General features: G+C 42.0%; 1 protein-coding gene across 13 annotated transcripts in view; it reads right to left on the minus strand.

Annotated features, from left to right (window-relative positions):
- Window positions 1-26691, minus strand: part of Epb41l5 (erythrocyte membrane protein band 4.1 like 5) — a 127636-nt gene that overhangs the window by 91128 nt on the left and 9817 nt on the right. For 11 of the 13 annotated variants that reach the window (XR_013043194.1, XR_013043195.1, XM_042257991.2 and 8 more), the window contains 9 exons: window positions 21714-21818; window positions 10581-10623; window positions 8380-8458; window positions 6375-6419; window positions 5904-5956; window positions 2998-3118; window positions 2784-2871; window positions 1596-1684; window positions 538-607 (listed from right to left, as the gene is read on the minus strand). Coding sequence is in view for 11 of the 13 variants with exons in the window: in XM_042257991.2 (XP_042113925.1) it covers window positions 538-607; window positions 1596-1684; window positions 2784-2871; window positions 2998-3118; window positions 5904-5956; window positions 6375-6419; window positions 8380-8458; window positions 10581-10623; window positions 21714-21818 (693 nt within the window). In the remaining 2 variants the exon portion in view is untranslated. Of the gene's footprint in view, window positions 1-537; window positions 608-1595; window positions 1685-2783; window positions 2872-2997; window positions 3119-5903; window positions 5957-6374; window positions 6420-8379; window positions 8459-10580; window positions 10624-21713; window positions 21819-25020; window positions 25251-26691 lie in introns of those variants that run through there. The other 2 variants (XM_076547229.1, XM_076547230.1) reach the window with 2 other exon arrangements.

The following is a 26691-nucleotide window of genomic DNA, read 5'->3' on the forward strand; positions in this document are numbered from 1 at the left end:
CTGAATGGGAACATGAAAATATGCCTGAATATGATAAAAGCTAAGATAAATACATAAAAATAATTTTTAAATGGGAACCACACTGAAATTATATTAAAAAATTGACAAAAAAAACTCAAATCACATTTTATTGTAAAAAATAATCACCAGGTGGATTTTTTTGTTTGTTTCTTTGAGACAAGGTCTCACTGGCCAGCATTATACAGACCAGGCTGGCCAAGAGATCCACCTGTCCCTGTCTCCAAAGCATTCCGATAAAAGGCAACTGCTTGTTCTTTTAACTCTTATCAGGAATTAAGGAATCAAGTCACTTAAATGTAACCTTTGTACACTACAGATACATGATCAACAAGAAATAACAGATGATAAGCTTTTATATTATCTTTAAGATTAATGGCACAAAAGTACATTTTTAGGATGGTCTGACCTGAATGAGGAACTTACTTCAAAGTATATGCTGAGTTTTTGTTCTATGAGGTACATCCCCATTTCTTACCAAGCAACTACTATTATTAAGTAATATAGTACAATTCCTACCTGATCATCATCTTCCACAACCACTAGAGTTAGTTTATTCTTCTTAAAATCCAATCTGGTTATCTTGGGCCTGTAATAATATAAGATCAACAGGCATATTAGGGGAACATCCTTTCCTATATCAAAGATGTCTCCTTATCTCCAAACACAGGTAAGAAGGTTAAGGCAGCCTGCACTGCCCGTCAAAGTCTCTAAAGGGAAGGCAAACATATACTTCAAAAGCAACCAACTAACAAACTGATGGTGCCCATATGTCAGACATTAAAAATATGAAGGAAACGAGAAATACATGTATTTTGCACACCCCTAATGTGGCACAATGAATTCTGTAGCCCTAAAGAAAATTTTCAGGGCTAAACAGCACAGGTATTAAATATAACAACAAGTCATTAAGTGTTTTTAAAGGGTATAAAAGAAAACATTACTGATTAGGGTCTCCTACTCTATTTTTATCAGTAACACCTGGATGTGAATTTGAGTTTGGGTAGGAAGGCTGAAGCCAACAGTCTTGGCATGCCACAAGAGCCATGTGTCACATGGGCCATCTTTAGCTCCTGTCTGTAACATATGCCTATGTGCTGCATTCATTCTAACAAAAATGTAATAATGCAAACAGTTGCCCAATTCTACGCTTTAGGGTCATGAAATCTGTGCAGAAACAGAAGCTGGGAAAGAGGAGGAGTCAAGCTTGACAGCAGGAGGAACAGAAGCACTAACATCTCCCTCCTCTTTCTGTTGCAGATAGGGCGGCCTTGGGAAATCCTAACAGTGAGAACCACATGGAGGGGTCACCGTGGAAAGAACATTTCAAAAGTACACAAACGTAAGATAAGCACACTGAGACACACACTGACACTTTTGACACCACTGGTTCACAGAGCTAGAGGACTCTGAACTTCTCTGTCTCTGAGAGAGAGACTGCAGAGAAATACCAGAAGAGCAAACAACTTCACCTGCAAACTTCTCATGATTCAATTGCCAAACATTTTCATTCATTAACAGCATAAATGCCTTGGCTCATTAAAAACCAGAGTACCTCTGATATTCACACTGCTTACCAGAAAAACAAGCCGATTTTGGTTTCTCCTTCAAAAACAAGGACTCCGGTGGGAGTTAGTCCCAAGCTATAGTCATTCCCATCTCTAGCCTAGTTTAAGAAGAGAATATAAAGTGCATTATGTTTGTACACAAGAAACAGATTTCAAGTTTTCACACAACTGGTTCTTTTTTGCAATTAAATAGTAATATAGGCTAATATTTATATTCAAGATGTTTCCAGCAAATAATCCTCTTCAAGCTACAAAGTATTAATCTTGCTTCCAGAACTATTTCTGTAGCAAAGTCTACTCAATAGTAAGCTTCAGTGATACAAAATAGTAAATAATAAGAAAAAGTGACCTAAACGCTAGTAAAAATAGTTTCTCAGCTTAAAAATCAACATCTTACAAGCATCCATGTACATTTCTAGAATTTTAGTTTTCTGTCTTTCATAATGAATTTTTCAATAGATTTGAGTCTTTTGTTTTGTTGTGGTTTTCAGTTTTTTGAGACAGGGTCTCTCTCTACACATCCCTGGCTGTCCTAGAACTTGCTCTGTAGACCAGGCTGGCCTTGAACTCAGTGAGATCCACCTGCCTCTGCATTCCAGTGCTGGGATCAAAGGTGTGAGCCACCACACCCAGCTTATTCTAGTCTTTCAATATCTAATTTCAATATCTAATCTCAACCACTTCCCCTACCTATCAGACATCAAAAATACTCAGAGGTATTTTATACAAACTCCATGCCTTCTTTCATACTACAAAATTCATAGTTGAATTAAAAATCACAAATGAGCCAGGCAGTGGAGGCAGAGGCAGGTGGATCACTGTGAGTTCAAGGTTAGTCTGGTCTACAGAGCGAGTTCCAGGACAGCTAGGGCTGTTACAGAAAAATGCTGTCTTGGAAAAAAAAAAAAAAAAGAAGAATAAAAATTGCAAAGAATGAATCAATTTTTTAAAAAGGACTTATTTTTTATTATTTTTAAATTATGTGTATGGACACATTGAGTACAAACACCTGCTGGGTCCAGAAGAGAGGCACCGGATCCCCTGGAGACATGGTTATAGGTATTTGTGTACCTTGACACAGGTGCTGGGAACCAACCTCAGGACTTGTACAAGAACAGCACTTGCTCCTAACTGCTGAGCCATCCCTCTAATCCCAGGAATACGTTTTTAATAACGGCACCACAAAACAGAGCTTACCTTGACCACATGCATATCAACTCCATACATTTCTAGCCATTTGGCTTTATTCAGATAATTGGTCTCAGCTTGTGCTGGTGTCTGACCTCTGAAATTTAAAATAGAGTAATTATAAGTCTAAAGTGATTTTTAGTGAAAAATAGAAACAAAAGAAAATAAATACAAAATAATGGCGGTGGTGATTTTTAAAAAATGTGATCAAATTATGAGTTACCTGTATTCCTTCCATTTCTCAAAAATAGCCAGTTCCATCTCTTCAGTCTGAATGGGCACAAACCTGAACTCAGAGACAAGTTCAGGACTGTGTTCAGCCAGATCATAGTCGCCAAGTTCAGCTACAAATACAAGTTAACAAAGTTAGGCTGTGTTAATAATACTAAGAAAATCCCAGATGGGCAGTGGTGGAGCACACCTTAAACCAGCACTCGGGAAGCAGAGGCAGGTGGATCTCTGTGAGTTAGAGGCCAGCCTGGTCTACAGAGCGAGTTCCAGGACAGCCAGGGCTACACAGAGAAAACCTGTAAGAAAATCCTTTTTAAAAAACATGTTTTGCAAATAAAGATGAAGAGGATTAGTAAAATTCTTTCTTAAGCTACCAGCAACTCACGAGGCCTGGACCATCCCTCAGTAAGCCTGGTCTAGAGCTAGGACTTGGGCTGCATACAAACAGCAGTGGTTTCAATGAGAATGGGCTCCCACGGGCTCATATATCTGAATGCCAAAGCTGGCGGAAAGGATTGGGCGGTGGCCTTCTTGGAGGTATGTTAGCTGGGGTGGGCTTTGAGGGCTGAAACTCCCATGCCATTCCCAGTTATCCTCTTTCTGCCTCCTACTTGGGGAATAGATGTGAGGTCTCCACTACTGCTGCAACGCCATGCCTGCCTGCCTGTTGTCCTGCTCCCTGCCATGATGGTCAAGGACTCTAATCTTCTGGAACTCTGAGTGCCAAATTAAATGCTTCCTTTATAAGCTGCCTTGGTAATGATATTTTGTCATAGCAATAGAAGAAGAGTAAGACAACATAAATCACATTTGTTGGTGGCATATTTTTAATTACACCTTTCTCCTCATTTATTCATATACTAATACTTAGCTTTTGAAAATAAATTCCTGTATTTCCACACAGGAAAAATACATCTTTGACCTTATAATTCTTAAGACAATCAGATGTCAGCTATAAAAATCTACCCAAGATGCATAGTATATAGCATCATATTATAAGATACAATACTTGTCTGGAATGCAAAATCATTAATACTAAAAAAAAATTTTGAAAAAAAAATACATGGAGAAATTATTTTACCATAATGAATAATGGTAACCACTCAGTTGGAGTTCCTATCCCCTTGAGACTAATGTTTTGAGCTCTAGTGAGTCAAATGTGTTAAAATAAAATATATATATATACACACACACACATATATGTATATATAAATACATATATATGTATGTGTGTGTATATATATATATATATATATATATATATATATATATATATATATCCTATCTGTGTGTGTGTGTGTTTGTGTAATTAAGTGTTTGAGGGCACATACTTCTGCCTGCTGTGGTGATATATTGTTTATAATCTAAGAAATAAAGTTTGCCTGAAGATCAGAGGACAGAGCCCAGCCATGGAGTTAGCCATAGAGGTCAGGCAGTGGTGGCACACACCCTTAATTCCAGCACTAGGGAGGTGGAGACAGGAAGTGATATGGCTGGCTGGAGAGAGAAATATAAGGCAGGAGGAGACAGGAGCTCAGTCTTTCAAACTGAGGAGTTGGTGAGGTGAGAGGCTGGCTACTCTGCTTCTCGGATCTTTCAGCTTTCACCCTAATATCTGGCTCAGGGTTTTTATTAAGACCACTCAGGACTCATGCAACAGCCTGTGCATGCAGAGGCCAGAAGAGGATGTCAGGTGTCTTCTGCATTGCTCCTGACTCACTGCAGATCAAGACCCCTCATTCACCATTCAAGTCATCCCCCCAGTCCCATACAAACCCCATTTTAAAGCAAGTACTTTGGCTGGCAGGAGGGACAAACAATGCAGACAGCATTTTCAAACTAATGCCTCCCCTTCATTATGCAGATAGAAGACAAGTTTTAATTTGGAGACAGATAAGAATAGTGAAAAAAAATATAAAAAAAGCAAATGAACTAGGTTTACTGTAAAACATGCAAATTTAGTTTTGTTATCTACAAAGTGACAAATATTACTGATCTTAGAACAAAAGTACAACCACGAAGAAGGCAAAAACCTAAAGTCCTGAGTATCATTAAATACAACTCTAATTACAGTGTATACAGAGATATTCCAGAAAAATGTTTCCTTTCAATGGGTGAACAAAGGCTCGAATTATAGTTTTCCTTTAAAATGTCAACTTTAGGAGACATTTAGTATTTAAGGAGAAAATACTTAAACAGAAGTATTTGGGTAAGTTTCCCAGTAACCTCATTTATTAAAAAACACCTCAAAGTGACCAGCAGGCTCTTTTAACTGTGCACTGGCCTGCTCTTGTTTCAGTGTGCTCTGATTCCTCCTGAACTCATTTTCAGAGTGAAGTTCAAGCCATGAACAGCCACGATAAGTTACTCTCATGCCGCTGCAGTCTCTCTGTGAAAACAGCCAGCTCAGGGTCCACCCTGAACATGTGTTCCGTTACCAGGCAGGCTGCAAACTGCCTCACAGCACTACCGATGGGAAGAGAGCAGGAGCTGGTCAGTCGGGAGCACTGGCTGCTCTCCAGAGGACCTGGGTCTGACTCCCAGCACCCACACGGCAGCTCACACTGCCTGTAACTCTAGTTTCAGGGGATCTGACACCCTCACACAGACATGAAGGCAAAACCACCAATGCATAACATAAAAATAAATAAATAAATTTTTAAAAATTTTAAAAAAGAGAATTAAAAGAGCAAAGAATTGTGAAGGAAAGGCAGTGAAAACAGTAACTTTTTTAAAAAGTCTTTTAAATCAAAGCAGATGTCAAGAGTTGGACATGGCACAATTTTACACAAACACAAGTGCTGTCTTCTCTATCCTGCTGTCTGATGTTATTTTATTCCTTAGACAGGCATCACACAAAAGCATTATGCTCCAGTCTTAAGCACAGGAACCACTTACCTTGCAGATTATAAGCTGCCAACTGAACGGCTGTATCAAAAGGACACTCTAATCTGAGATCAAAATACAAATTGGCTGAGTCAATTTCATAATCTTTAAGATAAATAACAATAATATATATTGCATCTTGACAATTTGCTTTACACAACTTTAGACTTATGTGTGTATATATATATTATGTAAGTACACTTGCCTGCGTGTGAGCATGTGGAGGCCCGAGGGCCATGTCCAGAACCATCCTCTGCTCCTTCCCACCTTACTATTTTGGCTCCGGTGGCTCGCCAGGGAGCCCCAGCATGGGGTTACACACGCCACCATGCTCTTGGGTTTGACATGGGTGCTGGGGTGCAGATTCAGGTCCTTTACTTACTGAGCTATTATCTCCCCAGCCTTGCAGTGAACTTATTCTCTAAGTTACTTTTCTACTACTCGAGAATTCTGTAGTTATGTACTGAATAATTTAATACTCACTTCCCACTGAGAATATCTTGTTTTAACTGCAGAACAAATAAATACCTAAGGAAAATAAAAGACACAAAATAACTAAATAGAACAATTTTATATAAAAAAAATGCTATCATTTTAACTTGGGAATACCCTTTTCTTTTTAAGACAGGATTTCACCCATATAGATTGGATGGCCAGAATTCAAAGATGCCCCATGCCTCTGCCTCCCAAGTGCTGGAATTAAAGGTGTACACAACCACACCCTGAGAGAACATTTTTAATTACAGAATTTTACCACAAGAAAATATGTAAGGGAAAAACAATACAAGAAAAGAGCTCTGAGAGGTGGAAGGAAACACAGCTGAGGGTAAGAGAGAGAGAAAAGCAGGCCAGAGTATAGCGGAGCAGAGCACCTGCAGAGAAAATGTCAGAAGATCCATCCTAACTTTATACATGTAAAGGAGCCCTGTGACCCATCCTAACTTTATACATGTAAAGGAGCCCTGTGACCATCCTGACTTTATACATGTAAAGGAGCCCTGTGACCATCCTGACTTTATACATGTAAAGGAGCCCTGTGACCATCCTAACTTTATACATGTAAACGAGCCCTGTGACCCATCCTAACTTTATACATGTAAACGAGCCCTGTGACCCATCCTAACTTTATACATGTAAACGAGCCCTGTGACCCATCTGTGGTAGTATTGTGTTCCCCAAAATATTGTGTACCTTAATAAACTTATCTGGGGTCAGAGAACAGAAAAGCCACTAGTTAGGCAGTGATAGCACACGCCTTTAATCCTAGCATTCCAGAGGCAGAAATCCATCTGGATCTCTGTGAGTTCAAGGCCACATTGGAAACAGCCAGGCATGGTGACTCATGCCTTTAATCCCAGAAAGCGAGCCCTTAATCCTAGGGAGTGATGGTAGAAAGCACAAAGGTATATAAGGCGTGAGGACCAGAAACTAGAAGCATTTGGCTGGTTGAGCATTTGGCTGGTTAAGCATGTGGCTGGTTAAGCATTCAGGCTTTGAACAGCACAGTTCAGCTGGGATTCATTCTGGATGAGGACTCAGAGGCTTCCAGTCTTAGGAAACAGGACCAGCTGAGGAACTGGTGAGGTGAGATAGCTGTGGCTTGTTCTGTCTCTCTGACCTTCCAGTGTTCACCCCAATAACTGGCCTCGGGTTTGATTTTATTAATAAGAATTTTTAAGATTCCTGCTACTCCCATCCTAACTTTATACATGTAAACGAGCCCTGTGACCATCCTAACTTTGACAACACACTCACTTTTATATGAGAAATGTAAGGCTAACATCAGCTCACTGCCAGGGAATTCAAAAGGAAATCTTTCCAAAGGTATTCTAACAACTCAGCCTCATCACCCTAACAAGGACTGCATACAAGAAGCAATTCGGATGCCATACGGAGGCAGGGTAAAATAAAGAAATGGATACAACCTGAAGCTTTACCAGAATTACTCAAATCAGGATCTAATATCATCATTACTCAATGGCACTTATAAGTAAAAAAGTCAGGAGCCAACCTACATGAAGTTGCTAACGAAAGACAGATCATAGTGGATGTCAATAAGTATAAGATTGTAATTTATCAAAACATTACCAGTTCTGTTTAAAATCTAGGAACTGACTCACCAGTCACATCTGCTGGATGCATGAAAATCAAGTCTTTTTTTTTTTTGTTTGTTTGTTTGTAAAAGAATCATACACTTTATTTTAGTTATTTTAATATTTTGAGACAAGGTCTATCTCACACTGTAGCTCAGGCTAGCCTGAAACTCACTATGGGGCCCAGGCTGGCCTTGAATCCACAGTAATCCTCCTGCCTTAGTTTCCTGAGTGCTGAGATTATAGGCATGAGCTATTTTACCTGACTAGAATCTGGCATTTTAAACATATTGTTCTAGAATTAAAAACTCACCTGAGACCTTATTGCTAGGCTGAGGAATCCCAGGAGTGGCCTTCTAAGTCTTAACCCTGACCCAACCTTAGTGTAGGCTTACCGGGTCAGCTCCTCCCGGAGATTGTTTGGTTCCGAGGAATAGAATTTAACTCGAAGATGAAGACAATAGGGAGAGCCAACTGCCGTTAGAAAAGAAAAGAGCTTTTGTTTGTAATGATTTACTAAGAACTGTCAGTCGGCGAGTTTGCTGACAATTACTAAAATATGAAAGAAAAGAACAGATTATTGTAGCATTATTTCAAATAGAACATGGGCAGAAGTGTGACACAAAGTTTTCAAGTGTACCGACCACAGCACAGCATCATCACATTCATCCCTCACCTCAGGACAGGGAGCCCGACATTAATTCTAACAGTTCAGGGTCAAATGCGTCATCTTAAGGGCACAATCAAGCAACCTGGAAAACCTCTGAGCTACACTTTTAGCGAACGCCCGAGGAATGCGATGTCAGTAACTGCTCAAGGCCAGGCACCCGCACTTTCACACCCAGTCCAGTGCACTCACTCACTGTGTTCTCAGCAACCCTGTCCCAGGACTTCATAAGGACAAGAGTTAAACTGCCCTGAAATCTGACACGACAGGGACAAGCCAGGCGTGGGGACTGGACACTGGCATTTTCAAGTTCTGCCGAGTTAAGAATACTCCATTTTATGTGGGTTACTTCATTTCATTATTTTTAAGTTTTAATTTGATGTACACAGGTGTTTTGCCTACAAATGAAAGTCTATGTGAGACTGTCAGATCTTGGAAATATAGCTGTGAGCCGCCATGTGGGTACTGGGATTTGAACCTGGGTCCTCTGGAAGAACAGCTAGTGCTCTTAACCACTGAGCCATCTCTCCAGCCCCATCATTTCATTATTCTTAAGATTTAGTTTTAATTATGTGCATGTAGGGGTGGTGGGGTATTATGTACATGTGTGGATGCAAGCGTCCACAGAATCCAGAAGAAAGTGTCGGATCCCCTGCAGTTGGAACTACAAGCAATTGTGAGGCACTGATGCAGGTGCTGGGAACTGAATGTGGGTCCTCTACAAGACCAGTGTGTGCTCTCAACCACTGAGCCATCTCCTCAGCACTGGTTCCTCCTCCTCCCTCTCCCCCTCTCTTACCCTCTCCTCCTCCTCCTCCTCCTCCTTCTTCTTCTTCTTTTTTTAATTTTGTTTTGTTTTTTGGGACAGGGTTTCTCTGTGTAGCTTTGGAGCCTGTCCTGGATCTCACTCTGTAGACCAGGTGGCCTCAAACTCACAGAGATCCACCTGCCTCTGTTACCCGAGTGCTGGGATAAAGGCGCATGCCATCACTGCCCAGCTTCATTATTCTTCTTTTAAAAGAAACGCAAGTAAAGGCTGGAAAGATGGCTCAGTTGTTGCTCTTGGAAAGGACCTGGCTTTGATTCCCAGTACCCGTGTGGTTCACAATTGTCTGTAATTCCAGTTTCCAGGGATCCAATGACCTTTTGTGACCTATAAGGGCACTAGGCACGCACATGGTTCACATACATGCATGCAGGCTCAACACTCTTACACCCAAAATAAATGATTTTTGAGGAAAACTTTGAAAAAGAATGACAAGTCTCTAGTGCTTGCCCTAGGCTGTTAGCTGACTGCACAGACAGGGAGACGGAGTACATCTACCACACATTTCCTAGCCTAGGCCACCGTGGATAGTCTGTATCATGAAACTCTGGGAAGACAAGGGAAAAAAATGGATACAGCCTTAAGGTCTCGAAACATCTTCTAGAGGCAGATAGAACCTCCCAAAACAAAAACAGTCAAACAAAAAAAGAGTGGGGAAGCCCAACAAAATATCAACCTAAGTAATTACCTAAAGAGATGCTAAGTACTTCATAAGAATGCAATCCAATCTGTAAGGTGCAAATATTCCTCCGATAAGCTCAAGTTACAAGACTCTTGAGTCTAGATTACTGTTAACCCTCTATAAACTGGGCACTGACGCGGGACATAACAAAGAAACAAGGCTTAGAAAGCAGACATGCTCGTCCGGCACCGCAGAACACCAGCATTCCTAGCACTGAGGAGGCCAGGAAGGCTTCTGAGCTGCAGACCAACCTAAGCTGTATCTTGTATCTTGAGACTGACTGACATAAACCCCAGCCCACCCTGCAAAAGCAGAGTAAAGAAACTCACAGGAAACATGATTTTTAATGTCCTTACTATTAAGAATTAGTGTTTCTGATATATTTTATTTGCACTATTTCACAAATGATTTCAACACTTACTTTTTACTTGCTTTTTAATGCTTTTCGTACTGTCCAACCAATGCTGCAAAAGGAAAAATAAAGTTGAGTACTTATGCAAGTGGCAGAATTTAATGTTTAACAAGAGTTATTGCTTATTACAACTTTGTTGACAACCATTATGCAGTATTTCACAAAGGAAAAAGCAGAGGGCCTGAATTCTATCAAATTCTCTTTCAAAGTGGCTCTTTTTTCCCCTCCTCAAGACAGAGTTTCTCTGTATAGCTTTGGTGTCTGTCCTGAATCTTGCTCTGTAGACCAGGCTGGCCTCAAACTCACAGAGATCCTCCTGGCTCTGTCTCCCAAGTGCTGAGATTAAAGGCATGTGCCACCACCGCCCAGCTCAAGGTGGCTCTTATGGCTTTGTTATACCCGAAGTTCCCAATAAATGGCTCTCCTGAAACCGTTAAACCAGAGAGAAGAGGCTGGAGAGAGCTCCGCTCGCTCTAGAGCACGTACCAGCACGCTATAAATAAGTACATAAGCGAAACTTGAGAGAAAAATCCCATTCCTTTACAAGATTCACTGGCAGAACCAAACACTGAGCAGAGAAAATGCTATCTGAATTTTTGCAAAACAGTGACTATTCAGTACTCGTTGAAGGAGCCTGAGGGCTTAAAAATGAGACTCTCCCAAAATGTCTATCAAACAAGCGGTCGTTGTCCCTCTGCTTTATAAAAATGTTTACACTTGGGCTAGGCATGGTGGCACACACCTTTAGTCCCCACACTCGGGAGGGAGGCAGAGGCAGGTGGATCTCTGTGAGTTCAAAGCCAGCCTGGTACAGAGTACGTTCCAGGACAGCTAGGGCTGTAACACAGAGAACCCCGTCTCAAAAAACCAAAATAAATAAATAAATAATTTTAGAAATGTTTACACTTTGACAAGCAGTTCTGCTTTTAATAGTAACAGTCTTTTGTGTGTGTGTGCTGTTTTATTGTGTGCTACACAGCCAGTCTACATAAAATAGTTAAGCCTTGTGAAAAACAAATCCATGAAAATAAAGAGAAGTTGATGCTAAGGATGACAAGTAGAAGATTGTATATTATGGCACGTGTTATAGAGAAACTTTTGTACAGATTCAAATTTAGTTCTCTTGAATATCCACTGGTTCCTGAAAAGTGGTTTGAAGACCCTCAGGATACATGACTACACAAGGAGCAGACTGTCTGGGTCTGCAGGGATTTGAACCTGAAGACACTGCAGTCAGCAGAGAGTCCTGTTGATCAGTCTGCACCACAACTGTTTGAAGCCGGCAGCTGCCTGAGACGCCTTTCCACGGTGGAGACCAAGCTGCTGAACCACCTTCTTCATGGTGGCCACACTAGAAGACCCAACATGGCCATGCTCAGGACAGCCGTGCTGCCCAGTCAGGCCGAGTGAGCCAGTAAGAGCCTTTTTGTTTCTGTAGCCTCTGCACTGGGAAATGCTCCTAACAGGAACAAACCTGACAACTCCATGCGTTTCCACTGACAAAGCATTCCCAGCTCATTACAAACCCCTTACGTCAGGCCCTCACAGTGACAGGCCGCATCGGTCCAACTACGATACACACGGGTGAGCTCGCTTCAGCATGCTTTCAATTCCAAGCACCAAGGAAGGGAGGGCTCTCGTGTTAACGAGTCCACAGAGCCAAGGACGCACTTTCAGCCATCTTGCTGGGCAAAGATAAACAAGGCTGCCGCGCTACGAGTGCCGGCTGCTTTCTTTCCCTGCTATTTGCCTAGCCTCTTCTTTCCGTCTTCCTCAAGGTCCCGAAGAGGGGCTCACAGAGCCCTTCCTGCACCAGCAGCAGAGTGCCCTTCTACCCTTGAGTAGATGTTCTGTAAACATCTCAGGCAGCGACTGAACAGAACTTTCTGTCTCAGTTCTGATGGTGGGGGAGACTGAACCAGGGCCTCAGATAAGCTGGACAAGAATCCTGCAGCTGAGCCACGACCCGGTCCTGTGCTATGTTTCCTCTGGATTCCAAATGTTCAGCTGTATAAATCCTACTGGCAGGCAGAAAACAGATCTATTAGGAATGATTTCAACCTGGGGCAGCAAATAATGCTTTCATCTTGGCCCAGAAACCCAATATTCAACTATCCCAGACTCCAAGTGGCCTAATGCCATTACATACTGAGCATGAAATAAAAATAGCTTTGTGTCCACAATGTTTTCTTTTAGAACCACAGACCTGGAAGTTGCTCAGGTTTTCTCTCTCTTACTGTAGTTGGGGTGGGAGGACAAAAAAAACAAAAAAACAAAAAACAGAATAAAAAACCTACAAACCCAATGGCTAGTTCCCTAGGTATTGTCTCAGGTGGCCCTGTGGTGCATGGCAGTGAGCACAAATGAGCACACCTCTCCAGGCAGCAATCTTACTAGTGGACAGTAGTGAATGCCTCAAGAACCCATGTCCGACTCAGAAACACTGTACTGAGAGTTCCCTACAAGGAATTCCAGGAGAAAACTACAAGACAACCACCCAGTAATGGACTGGTCAAAACCTAGGACAAAGGCACAATGGAGCCATTAAGAAACGAGAGCAGATCTTAAAGACTGAAACAGATACTGCAGTTTGGGGAAATGTGGGGGTGGTTGACTCGGGGTCTCTACATAGCCCTAGCTGCCCTGCAACTCTGAAGACCAGGCTGGCCTTCAACTTCTGCCTCTTCCTTCTGAGTGCTGAGATTAAAGATATGTGCCACCATGCCTGGCCATCCCGCTATATGCCAGAGGACTCACTGAAGTATTCCAAATGGTCTCATCAACATGTACAAATGTGTACACACAAAATGTATATTCTTTTAGACCAAGGTAATAATTAATAATAAAATAGTAACTGACATTACTGGCGAGGGGCTGGAGAGATGGCTCAGCGGTTAAGAGCGCTGGCTGTTGCTCTTACAGGAGACCTGGGTTCAATTCCCAGCACCCACAAAGCAGCTCACAACCATATGAAACTAGTTCTAGAGGATATGATGACTTCTTCCAGTCTTTATGGGCACTGTAATACATGGTGCACAGACATCCATGCAGTCAAAACACTCACACACAGAAAAGAAAAATAAAATTGCAAAAAATACTTAAAAGAAGATTACTAGTGTTATGAACACAATTTGTTGCTAAGAATAATAGCTCCTTTATTATGACATTTGATATAGATAATTACAGATTTGGGGGGAGTAATATTACAAAGCAGGGGCTAGAGTTATGATCGTATCTTACAAGTTACGAGCACTTGCTTCTCTTCCAGAGAATCTGCGTTCAGTTCCCAGCACCCATGCCAGGTGGCTCACCTGCTACCTCCAGCTCCAGGGACTCCAATGCCCTCTTCCGGCCTCCATGGACACCTGCACACATATATCTTACACACATACATAGAAAAAAAAAGTACACAGCCAACAGTCTCACACCCCCAAGGTCTATCCCCTGTAAACTACATGCATTTCCCCAAGATATGAATGGTTGCTCTTGACTCCTTCTCAACTTCCCTCAAACTGGAAGAGAGAATTTCTCTTTGATGTGCCTGTATTTGAAGAACAATTAACAGTACACTGAAAAACCAATGGGCTAATTATAACCATCCCCACCCCCACCCACTTCGCAATAGGATCTCACTGTGTAGCCCTGGCTGGTCTGGAACTCGCTCTGTAGACCAGGCTAACCTACATCTCACAGAGCCTCCTGCCACTGTCTCCTGAGTGCTGGGATTCAAGGTGTGCACCATCACGCTTGCCAATTAATTATAAATTTTGAGGCAATAGAAGAAGGAAACAGATCACTTACTAAAATCAGTCCCAGTTGTTAAGAAACCTGTTCCTAGTTGGATCTATTCAAGACTAGTTTCGGGACCATTAAGATGGCTCAGCAGGGAAGGGTACTTGCCGCCAAGTCTGGTGACTTAGACCTCTGGGACCACAGTGGAACAGAACGGACTCCCCAAGTTGTCCTTGAGTTCCACACATGTATCATATGTAGGCACACACATGATCACAAAATAAAGTGTAAAATAAATATGACGTAAAAACAAACCCCAAAGACTATGATTCCCATGATTACACTTTTCCATTCTTAACCATGCCCTAGCATTGAACACAAAGGTTTCCCAGCAGAAAAAGGGCTACAGGCGTACACCAAGCAGTAATTTCAGTCTTCTCTAAGGAGTCTAGTATCTCCGCTCCAATAAGACAACCAAATAAACACATTTTAAAGTGTGATCTGGGAGCTGGGGGAGTCCTGAGTCACCGCTCTTATGAAAAAGGTCTGAGTTCATGCTTGTGGATTCTCAAGTCTGTTTTCTTTTATCTCCTCCACATTCCAAGAGCAGGGACTGGAAAATTCAGAGCTCAGAAAAGGCGCTGGTGCACTTCCTAGAACCAGGGTCTCTTGGGTTCCTAATGTAAAACTGAAACAGTTTACACCTTAAAAAGAAAACAAATTCCCCTGACTTCCGTTTTTAAAGTTTAGTTGATAAAGTTAAGATAGTAAAAAAATGCAGAAAGCTGTATTTCCTTTCACTCCCAGCAGCTAGCTATGGAAGAACAATTTATGCATGTGTCTTAAACATGTGTCATAAAAGACAGTAATACATAACCACAAACATAACTGACATAACTAAACCAAACAATCACCTAGGAAGCTTCTAAAACATCGACACGCACGCACGCACGCACGCACGCACGCACGCACGCACGCACGCACGCACACCCTCAGCCCAGGCCCTCCAGTGTGCAAACAGCCCTTCGGTGAGCCCCGCCTCTGAACATCCACCCAGCTCCCTGGAGAAACACCAGCACTGCTCAAAGGGCAAAGAGCCTAAGGCACGAATGTGCTAACTACCCTCCAAAACAGTCGCTACAAGAAATACCTCTGTGAGCAGAGGCATTTTTAACATTTTAAACTATTTTAGAAAATGTTAAAAAATACATGCTAAGAAAACAGGAGTAACTGACGGACATTTCTGTTTAGTCTAGATGCTAACTCTTACCGAGTGTCTGCTTTCCTTAGTTAACAGTCTGTCATAAGTCATTTCAAAAGAAGACTTAGACCAGACATCACAAAATATTTTCCAAGTTACTTTTGTTCAAATTTTTTAAAATGTCAAATTCATGACTGATATTTGGTGACCTAAGTATGTAAATCACTCTTTTTTTTTTAAAATTTTTTATTTCATGTGCATTGGTGTTGGGTCTCCTGGAATTGGAATTACAGACAGTTGTGAGCTGCCATGTGGGTGCTGGGAATTAAACCCAGGTCCTCTGGAAGAGCAGTCAATGTTCTTAACCACTGAACCACTCTCCAGTCCCCCGTAAATCACTCCTAAAGTTTACTCTTTTTGTATTTCTGTCTTGCATATATGTATGTGTACCATGTGCATGCCTGGTACCTGTGGAGGTCAGAGAGGGTGAGTTGCTTTTCTAAGGTATTTTGTCACAGCAACAAGAACAGTAACTGATACCGTGCATATACTGGGGTAGAGACGGTTCAGGTGCCAAGTCAGCTTCCTGCTCCATCAGGACTACGCTCCAGTTCCCAGCACCCACAGAAGGTAACTCCAGTTCCAGGGGATCTGAGGCCCTCTTCTGGACTCCAGGGGCCCGAGGCACACATGCAGCACACACATACATAAATGCAGGCACTCATATACATAAAATGAAAATAAATAAATCTTTAAAGCAAGTGTTTACATTAGGAGTTTAGAGAGATCAATGACCTCAAGGAACACCTCAAGGTCTGAAAAAAGCCAACCCTACACTCAAAAGATGGAAGAAATTACATAACACAGATGAGAGCTGAGATTAATGAAATAGTAATCAAAGGGGGCTGGAGAGATGGCTTAGTGGTTAAGAGTACCGACTGCTCTTCCACAGGTCCTGAGTTCAATTCCCAACAACCACATGGTGGCTCACAACCATCTATAATGAGATCTGGTGCCCTCTTCTGACCTGCAGGGATTCAGGCAGAACACTGTATACATAATAAATTAATAAATCTTTAAAAAAAAAAAAAAGAAATAGTAATCAAAGAATAATATAAAATATCAACATAACAAAGAGATGGCTCTTTGAAAAGATAAACAATTTTGGTGAGCCACAGGCCAAAATAATAATAATGATGATGATGATGATAATAATAATAATAATAAAAGGACAACTTATATTCATAAAACCAGAGACAAAGAAATTACAATAAATACTAATGACATCCAGATGATTATGAAGGACCATTTTGAAAACTTTTAAGTTGGAAAAAAAACCAACCAAACAAACCTGAATAAACTCTTAGACATATGACCTACCAAAATTAAATCAAGAGACTTAACAAGAATAATATTGAGGGGCTGGAGGGGTGGCTCAGTGGTTAAGAGCACTAGTTCCTTTTCCAGAGGACTGGGGTTCAATTGCCAGCGTCCACATGGCAACTAACATCTATCTCATCTATCTATAACTAGTTACAGGGATCTGATGTCTTGGCCTCTGTAGGCAATGCACACTTGTAGTGCACAGACCTACATTCAGGCAAAACACCCACACACATCAAATAAAATGCATCTTAAAAACAATATTGAAGGTATGATAAAGAAATTCTCAACTAGGAAAAGCCCAGAACCAGACATATTCACTGCCTTTAAAGAAAACCTATCTACCTTTAACAATAACCAACAATGTTCCTTAAAGTATTACATAATATAGAAGGGGACGGAATGCTTCCAAACTCTCTGCTATAAAGCCAGTATTACCATGTTAATAAAACCAGGTAAGGACTCAACAGAAGAAAAACAACCAAAAACAAAAAACCATGGAAGAAGTTCTTTGATGAGCATGGATGCAAAACCTCTCAGTACTTGCGACTAGAATACAGTAACACGTTAAAGAGAACATACATGGGGCCAGGGAGATGGCTCAGGAGGTACAAATGCTTTCTACACAAATCTGGGGACCTGAGTATGACCCTTGGAACCCAGACTAAAAACACCCAGTACAGGGGTCTGCATCTGTAACACCAGCACTTCTATGGGGAAACGCAAAAGCCAACCAGCACAAAGTGTGTCTGCCTGCCGTGCAGTGGCACAAACAAAAGAAATGCCACCGCGACGAAGTGGACTTCAAGAACCAACTCCCAAACTGTCCTCTGAACTCCATGCACGCTCCATGTCATGGACCTGCCAGTGTGCACACGCACACATACTCTAAATACATAGGACTAAGAGTTTCTATAAAGTGAAAGCAGTCAAGAGACAGTCTAAAGAATGGCAGGCATCTTGCCAGCTATCTATCTCCAAGAGGAACAGTATCTAGAAGATAAAAGATTAAACACCCAAGAGTACACAAATGGGCAAACGAACTGAGAATGCACTTTTCAAATCAAGTACGGCTGGCCAATAAATAACTGAAAAGCCAACCTCTTTAGGCTCATCAGGAAAGAGCAAATCAAAGCTACAAGTGAGATCCTGTCTCACCTCAGTCAGAATGGCTGTCATAAAGAAAGAAAAAACAAATGCTGATGAAGATGTGGGGGGATGGGGTGAGAAAGAAACCCTTCTACATTGCCGTGGGAATGTGAACTAGTGTAGCCACTATGGAACACTGTGATCTAATGCACTGCTTGGGGGTTGCAGAATGGTGTATCTGCTGTAGGAACGTTTGAGCCATCTACAAAATGTCATCATTTAGCAGATAACTCCATTCCCTTTCTAGGGGCATAACCCTGATAACTGAAATGTGCCCTGAAGTACAAAGATGTTCAGAGCAGCACCCATAACAGTTAAATAGAACCAAACAAAATGCCCATCAATTGCTAAATAAACAAAATGTGGTATAGTCATATGTTATTCAGCCACAGAAAGGAGTCAAATACTGAAAAATTTAAAACAACAAATATGAGCTTTGAAAACATTTTGAGGGCTGGAGAGATGGCTCAGTGGTTAAGAGCACTGGCTGCTCTTCCAGAGGACCCAGGTTCAATTCCCAGAACTACATGGCAGCTCACAACTGTCTGTAATTCCAGTTCCAGGGGATCGCTCACCATCACACAGACATGCAGGTGAAGCACCAATACACATAAAATAAAAATAATAAATAAATCATTAAAAAAAGAAAACATATTGACAAGAAAGGCTGTAACTAGATGATCATTTATATAAAATTTTCAAAATAGGCAAATCAAAATGAACAGAAATACAGTACTCAATCAGAGTATCGTGTTGGAGGGGTTAATGAGGACAAAGTGGTAATAATATCCAGGGCTCCTTTCAAGGATGACGATGTGTTCTGAAATTAATGACAGTTGTGCAATTCTGAATGTCCTAAAAGCAAATTATACAATCTAAAGTGGCAAATTTTATAATACAAAAAACGTACCTCATTATTTCAAAGTGGCCCAGTTTGACATAACAATGCCCCAGCTTTCCTAGCTGAAATCAACAGTTTTCCTCAAGCATGCCTTCTCTCTGCTCTATAATCCCCCCGTCAAACCACATCTCCAGAGTAGACGACTTCAAGAGTTCTTTATACCGTTGTGCAGTATGTAAGATAACAGAACACTACAGTTTCATACACCCTACCTCCTCCCAAATAAAACAGCCCAGGAATAATTCAGTGGCTTAAACACAGTCAGCATCTGCACAGGAGAAACGGAGGGACTGATCAGGGACAGTCAGACCTCCACAGTTTTTGGGTTTACAATAGTGTGAAAGCAACACACATTTAACAGAAACCACTGTCTTTGATCTTTCCCCAGACTAATGACAGCAGGAGCGTTATCTTCTGTGATGAGAGACAGTGGCAGTGAGTCATGGCTTCCAGTAAGTCCCCAGAATTGTTTATCGTTTGAGAAACAACCAAGACTCTAATTAACTGCAGTGCACAGCTACGCTATTCAGTAGATATATGGGTTTTGAACTTACAGCACTTTCAACTTACAACAGATTTATTCAGACATAACCTCATCTTAGGTCAAGGAATACTGACAGGCATATCTGTAGATGAGAAGTATTACTACAAATATGAGAAGGTGAAAACATTGTAATAACCTTTGTAGTATCAGATTCAAATTGAACTTAATAGAGGTTGCATGTCATCCACTATCTATCTATATAGATATAGATATATAGATATAGATAGAGAGATAACTATAATCTTATACTCTCAAATCTTATCACAAAGCTTGCTAAATAATTTGCTAATTCCAGGCCTGAGATGGAAACACCAGATAAGCCTGGAGCATTTTCTTGGGCAGACAGGAGGTTAAAGCACAAAGAATGATACATTTGGGTTAAACGAACATGAAGGCATTTTGAAGCAGCTTACATTGGCCAAACTTGGGAAAATGTGAGCGTCAAAATAAACAACAGTAACAACACACTGAATAAAACAGGAATCAATGTATTTATAAATATCTTGATGGGGAACAGTCTCAGAGAAACTGCTAGCAAAACAATTAATTACAAAGAGAAAAAGGAAAATCAGGACATGATGGTACACATTAAGGCCAGCTCAGCTACATGGTGAGTTTGGGATATATGAAAAAAATTCAACAGGGAAAGAGGACAACTTAGAAATGAGGCTTGGAAAACACTATGTCATCAAGTGACAAAGTCAGTGTCACTGGTTATTGAGCACAATGACGCAACATGACAGCCTGTGGACAGTGGGGCACAGGAACACAATGACACTACATGACAGCCTGTGCACAGTGGGACACAGGAACACAATGACACTACATGACAGCCTGTGCACAGACTGGGACACAGGAACACAATGACACTACATGACAGCCTGTGCACAGACTGGGACACAGGAACACAATGACACTACATGACAGCCTGTGCACAGACTGGGACACAGGAACACAATGACACTACATGACAGCCTGTGCACAGTGGGACACAGGATTACTTGCTTTCTAAAATGAACCTACGTCAGGAGGTGACAACAACCCACAAAAAGGGACACCACACAAAGTGACCGTCCGGCTTCTTCACAAGTTTCAGTCACGAGAATAACAACACGGCAGAACCACAACGTCTCATATTAAAGGCAACCACAGAGACACGACATTGAGCAAAGCAGGATTCTGAACTGGCCCTTGGTGGCTACAGAGGACACTGTAGGGACAACTCTACTCAACTAAAATAACATATGCTTTTAATCCTGACACTTAGGGGACAGAGGCAGACATGTGAGTGGTAGGGATTAAACATGAGTGCTCTGGAAGAGCAGCCAGTCAGTGCCCTTAACTGCTGAACTATCTCTTCTTGACTCTAGTCTAACTTCTAAATAATCCTATTCCTATTTCTACATAAAATTTTCTGAAACAAGGGCTGGAGAAGTGTCTCAGTGGTTAAGAGCATCGGCTGCTCTTGCAGAAGAGCGGGGTTGATTTCCAGCACCAACACAGTGACTCAATACCATCTGTAACTCCAGTTCCAGGGGATCAGATGCCCTCTTGACTTCAGACATACATGTAGTAAAATACTCACATACACACAAAATAATAAAATAAATAATAATAATAATAAAAGCTGGGTGGTGGGGCGCACGCCTTTAATCTCAGCACTCGGGAGGCAGAGGCAGGTGGATGTTTCAGTTTGAGGCCAGCCTGGTCTACAGAGCGAGTTCCAAGACAGCCAGGGCTACACAAAGAAACCCTGTCTTGGAAAACCAAAAAAAGAAGAAAGAAAGAAAGATTATTACTACGTAACAATTTTGCTATTCAGTTTTGAGGATAACCACAAATCTATCCCAACCCTACCATCTATCATGAAATCTCAATACAGCTCTCAGTTCCATGACTAGCTTCCAACTTTCTAGCCTGTTACACACTGTTCTTTCATCTGAAATGCACAGAGAATAGTTTTTATGAGCACAGAATCGCAGATCTAAGAGGAACCTTCGAGATATGCTGGTCTACTTACTTTATAAATTAACAGCATTTATCTAAGGGCATATATATACAACTCCAGTGTTAGCAGTCTTTCTCTTACACAGTGGTTCGCAACACCCTCGATAGTATTTGTTAAAAACATAGATTTCCAAACCCTACCTTCAAAAACGTTGCTCTAGTAATCCAGGATAGGACCAGAGCACTTAGGCCATGATGTGAAAATTGCCTCCAAAAGATACTCACAGCTACTTGAGCTGAATCCATGAATCTCAGACCAAAATAGTCACTTTCAATCAAGTCCAGGTGGTACATAATTTGATCAAACAGCTCTTGTCCTTTGGCTTTTTTCTGAAACAACAAGAAGATGATTAGTAAGTGGCTTAAGCAGAGTCACTGTCCCAATTCCTGATCTTAGGGAGAAAAAGGTACTTTAGTCTTTCACTTATTTCTTAAGTTGGTTTTCTTTTTTTCTTTTCTTTTCTTTTTTCTTTTTTTGGTTTTTTGAGACAGGGTTTCACTGCGTAGCTTTGGAGCCTGTCCTGGATCTCACTCTGTGGACCAGGCTGGCCTCGAACTTAGAGATCCACCTGCCTCTGTCTCCTGAGTGCTGGGATTAAAGGTGTGCGCCACCACCGCCACCAGGCAACAAACAATTCCTAAGGACAGCAAGTCATTCCCGCTCCTAGAAGAGATACAGATTTAACTGTGACTCACTACAGTTCAGTAGGGAAGGAAATCATCTAGGTAAGGGGATTCTAGGAGTGGGACTTCTAGAGGCAGAGACTGATTGACATGAATGCTCCAAGGTAAGGCTGAGTGGAATATGTATGGGAGAGTGCGGCCAGAGAGTGGCATCTGGACAGTATAGAGCAGAGACAGAACAGTTCAGCAGTGGACTGAACGTGGCCTAAGAGAGGTGGGGGGGGGGGCGGGGGAGAGACAAGTGCAGGCAAAGGAGACCTAGAGCCATAGCTGAAGTAGAAAGGTTAGAAGGGAATGAGAAGCTGGGGGAAGGGAAGCCTAGGGACTCTAACAGGCTCTGAAACAGAGGGAGCCTGGAGGCCAGCATGCCTTTGGTATGCTAATAGACACCACAGACAGCCATTTGTCCCAAGCTTCTTTAGGAACTGACAAGAGAACATTTTAGGCAGTGGCACTAGGGTTTATTCTTACAGACACTTAGACCCAATGCAAGAGTCACTGCTACCACACCACTCAGAGAGTACATACATGCTCAAGACCATGGTGTGTGTGTGTGTGTGTGTGTGTGTGTGTGTGTGTGTGTGTGTGTGTGTGTGTGTGTGTATGTGTGAGAGAGAGAGAGACCATACCACGTAGAGGGCACATACATGATCAAGACCACAATGGGGGTACCCATACCACTCAGAGGGCACATACATGATCAAGACCATGGTGTGTGTGTGTGTGTGACCATACCACTCAGAAGGCATGTACATGATCAAGACCACAAGGCGGGTGGTGGAAGACTGAGAACAAGACTGTTTTTAAATTTCTTTTTCCTCAATTATCTTTCTTTCCATAGACACTCCAGTCTGCAGCCAGGATAATCCCACATCCATTCCAAGAGGAGGGGAGAGAGAGAGAGAGACAAGAGACAGAGACAGACAGAGAGACAGAGAAGGGGGAGAGATGTGAGTTGAATCAAAACTCTTGTTAATTTTCCCATTTATTTCCTAGGTTTCATGGGCTAGTCTTAAGGCAGGGAATCAGAAATTCCTTTTTTGTCCCAAAATAGCGGAAAGTCTCATTAAAGAATTTGGGTTTGAGAATGATTTTAACTTCATCTAGGGACAAATCTATTCCATATTAAAGATCTATTTCAAGTACTGCTCTTGATTTCTTTGATTTATTTAACAAATAAACAATACAGCATTTATAAATATGCTATGTGCTGCTCTAGGTAACTACAAAGGAAAACCAAGGAAGGCACTTGTCTTCCAAAGGCTTATATTCTAACAAGAAAATAGATGTAACAATGTGAAAGGATACAAGGAACAAGATGAAGAATAATAGGAGACAGTATTCAAATGGGAAGACTTTGTTAAGCAAGGCACATTTCAATGAAACATGAGCAAAGTAAGCATTATCTACAGAAATGCAGTGTCTCAACAGTGGGAGAAGGGGTTTCGGCATAGCGGGAAGAAGTCCTGCCAGGCTGAAGAGCAGGGTGGAGAAGAGGAAGAATGGTAAGTGTCAGATTCCTTAGTTTACTGGGCATGACAAAAACGGTCGGTTTTAAATCATACTTATGGTTTAAAAAGAAAACAGAACTGCTAACAAACTTTAAGAAGTTTTAAGAGCTATTTTTTAATTGTGTGTGGGGTAGGTATGTTCAAGTAAGCACAGGTGTGTGTGGAGAGAAACTGGATCTCTCTGGTGCTGGGGTTACAAGCTGTTGTGAGCTCTCTGATGTGGGTGCTGAGAATTGACTTGGGTCCTCTACAACAATAATACACACTCTTAACCACTGAGCCATCCTTCTCTGGCCCCACTGTTAACAAATTTAAAACGGAACAATTATGCTCATGTTGCTAGGTGCTATCATCAAAAAGGGAACACAAAACATTTTTGAACTCCTGATGCCCTCTCTACCTCCCAATGCACCAAAGTGTCCAACTCCTATCACATTAATTCTAAGGTACACTTCTATATATAATTTCACATTCCACCAACATTCTGTATTTGTTTCAAAAACTAAAGAATATGGCCTGTAACAGGACATTCCAGCTCCTTCTATCCAAGCGTCACTCACAGCCTTTTGGAATATGGTACCTGTGTTCTAGGGGAGAGAACAGGCTTCTGCGAGGTGGAGGGAGCAACAGCCTCTCAAGGTTATGTATTTGACCTTCTTTAAGAAGAAGCTGATCTAAGCCATCCAATAGTGAACACATGGCATTTTCAAATTCCTCAAGTTAGTGATGCCCAATCTAAAAAAAGATTCTGTACATCTAAAAGAGAATTTCTTTTCTCTTTTTTCTTTCTTTTCTCTTTTTTAGTTTCTTGAGACAGGGTTTCTTTGTGTAACCGCCATGGCTGCCCTCATACTCATGGAAATCCGCCTGCCTCTGCCTCCTAAGAGCTGGCATTAAGGGCATGTGCCACCACAGCCCAGTCTAAAAGAGAATTTCTTTAAATAATCTGGCCACAGGAATAGCATGGATAATCTAAAAACTTTCATTGATAATCAAGTCTGCAAGAAAAAACTGGTTCATAACAATACATCAGAGTAATCGCAATTGTCTTTGCTAAGAAGCGCAGTTTAAACCTAACGAATGAGCTACAAGAAAGGACTGCAGCTAGTTAGTTCTGCCTGAAAGTACCGAGACAGCTTCAGGGGTTTTATGTTTCCAACTGAGCCCAAGAGAAAAAAGGCCGCTCTGCCAGCCTATGTAAAAACAAACACAGGCAGGAGGAAGGTCCTGACAGTCTTTGGTGGCATGGCGACAAGAAACAGACTGGAGACAAGCAGGAGTCAGAGGACTAAGTGGCAGAGCTGCCCACGGGATGCAGAATTATTAAATGGAATTACCGTCCTGTTCTTCAAAATCCCTTCTTGGTCATTAGTTACAGATTAAAGAATAGACTGGAATAAAAAATCTTCCTCCATACGCCTTGCTTACCCTCCCAACTGTGTCTCTGTCACAGAGGGCTGTCCATATTTGGCCAGTGTGTTACCTCCGGCCACAGACAACACACTTCTTCCTCTTACAATGTCCTGTTTGAATCTCATCAACGCTTGGTTCTGCCCACTCAGAAATCAATGCATTCGTGCTGGTTGTTAGTTTTCGTCAACCTGACACAAACGTAGACACAGCCGAGAGGAGAAAATGCCTCCTACAGGCAAGGCTGCAGGGCTTTCTTGTCTTTTGGATCTCTTGATTACATTTGATCTTCTTTAGCTTTCATACACTATGTTTTGATCATGTTTTCCCCCTCCTCCATCTCCTTCCCAGACCTTCCCCCACCCAATTGTTTGTTTGCTATCTCACAAAAAACACTACAAAAATGAAAGCAAAACAAACAAGAAACCAGTAAGACAGATATGCCAAAATGAAAAGACAAAAAGCCAATGGAGTTTGCTTATGTTGGCCCACGACTCCTAGACGTGGGGTCTCCCGTCGAGTGCAGCTAATACGTCCAATGAGAATCCATTGAAAACATGATTTTCTCCTTGTTGGCCGTCTGCAGTTGCCACCAGCTTCTTGGTTGGGGTGTGGCCTCACATCCACTTCCCCTCTCGTTGCTGGGACCCTGTGGCTTGACCCAGTGCAGGACTTAGGAATGCAGCCAGTCTCTGAGTTCATTTGTACATCCCACACGAGTGCTGCTGTGTCTTGAAGATACTGTCTGGAGTCATCCACTACCTCTTTTCCTGCAGAGATCCCTGAACCTTGAGGGAGGGGTCTGGTGAAGCCATCCCACTCAGGACTAAGGGCTCCAAGGCTTTCCCTCTCTGCACACCGTCCAGTTGTAGGTCTCCTTGTTGATATCAATCTACTGCAAGAAACTTCTCTGCTGAGGGCTGAACAAGGCCTGATCCTCCAGATTAATGATTACCATGGAAGCCCAGTCCACCGTGGACAGGTGTTCTGGGTCGTATTTGTATAAGAAAACAAGCTGAGAAGGCCAGGGAGGGGTCAAGTCAGTCAGCAGGATCCCGCTGCAGTTTCTGCTTCCAGGTTCCTGCCTTGAGTGTCCCTGATGAAGACTGGAGGTCGTAAGGCAAGGAAACCTTTTCCTCCCCCAGTCGCTGTTGGTCACGCTGTTTTACCACAGCAACAGAAAACGCACGCTAACACCCGGCACAAAGGGTGGAAACAGACTGCCGGGGCTAGCTGCCTCTACCCCAGGACCTGTCCTTAGTTTCTTTCGCCAACAGCCGACTCCAGGTTACGATCTCAGCGCGGTCCCCTCCGCATTCTGGTCCATGAAGGTTAGGCCATCAGCACACTCTTCCATAAGCCTTTCTTTTCCTCACAAGTTATTTCTCCCAGCATGTTCTTCCTCTGCCTGTGTATGAAAAGCCAATTCTGGAGGAACATTTTCCTCCCCTTGAAGCAAGCTTCAGGTCTCCCTACTCAGCCATTTTCCAGCCGCTGTGGTCCTTTCCCTTCCAAACTTCACGGAAACCTTTCATCTTCTCTTCACGGACTTGCTCAAACAACTAGTGTGTTAAGAGCAGCTACTGCGTTCAAGGGAC

This window comes from Peromyscus maniculatus, chromosome 11 (assembly GCF_049852395.1).
Source record: "Peromyscus maniculatus bairdii isolate BWxNUB_F1_BW_parent chromosome 11, HU_Pman_BW_mat_3.1, whole genome shotgun sequence".
Lineage (NCBI taxonomy): Eukaryota > Metazoa > Chordata > Mammalia > Rodentia > Cricetidae > Peromyscus > Peromyscus maniculatus.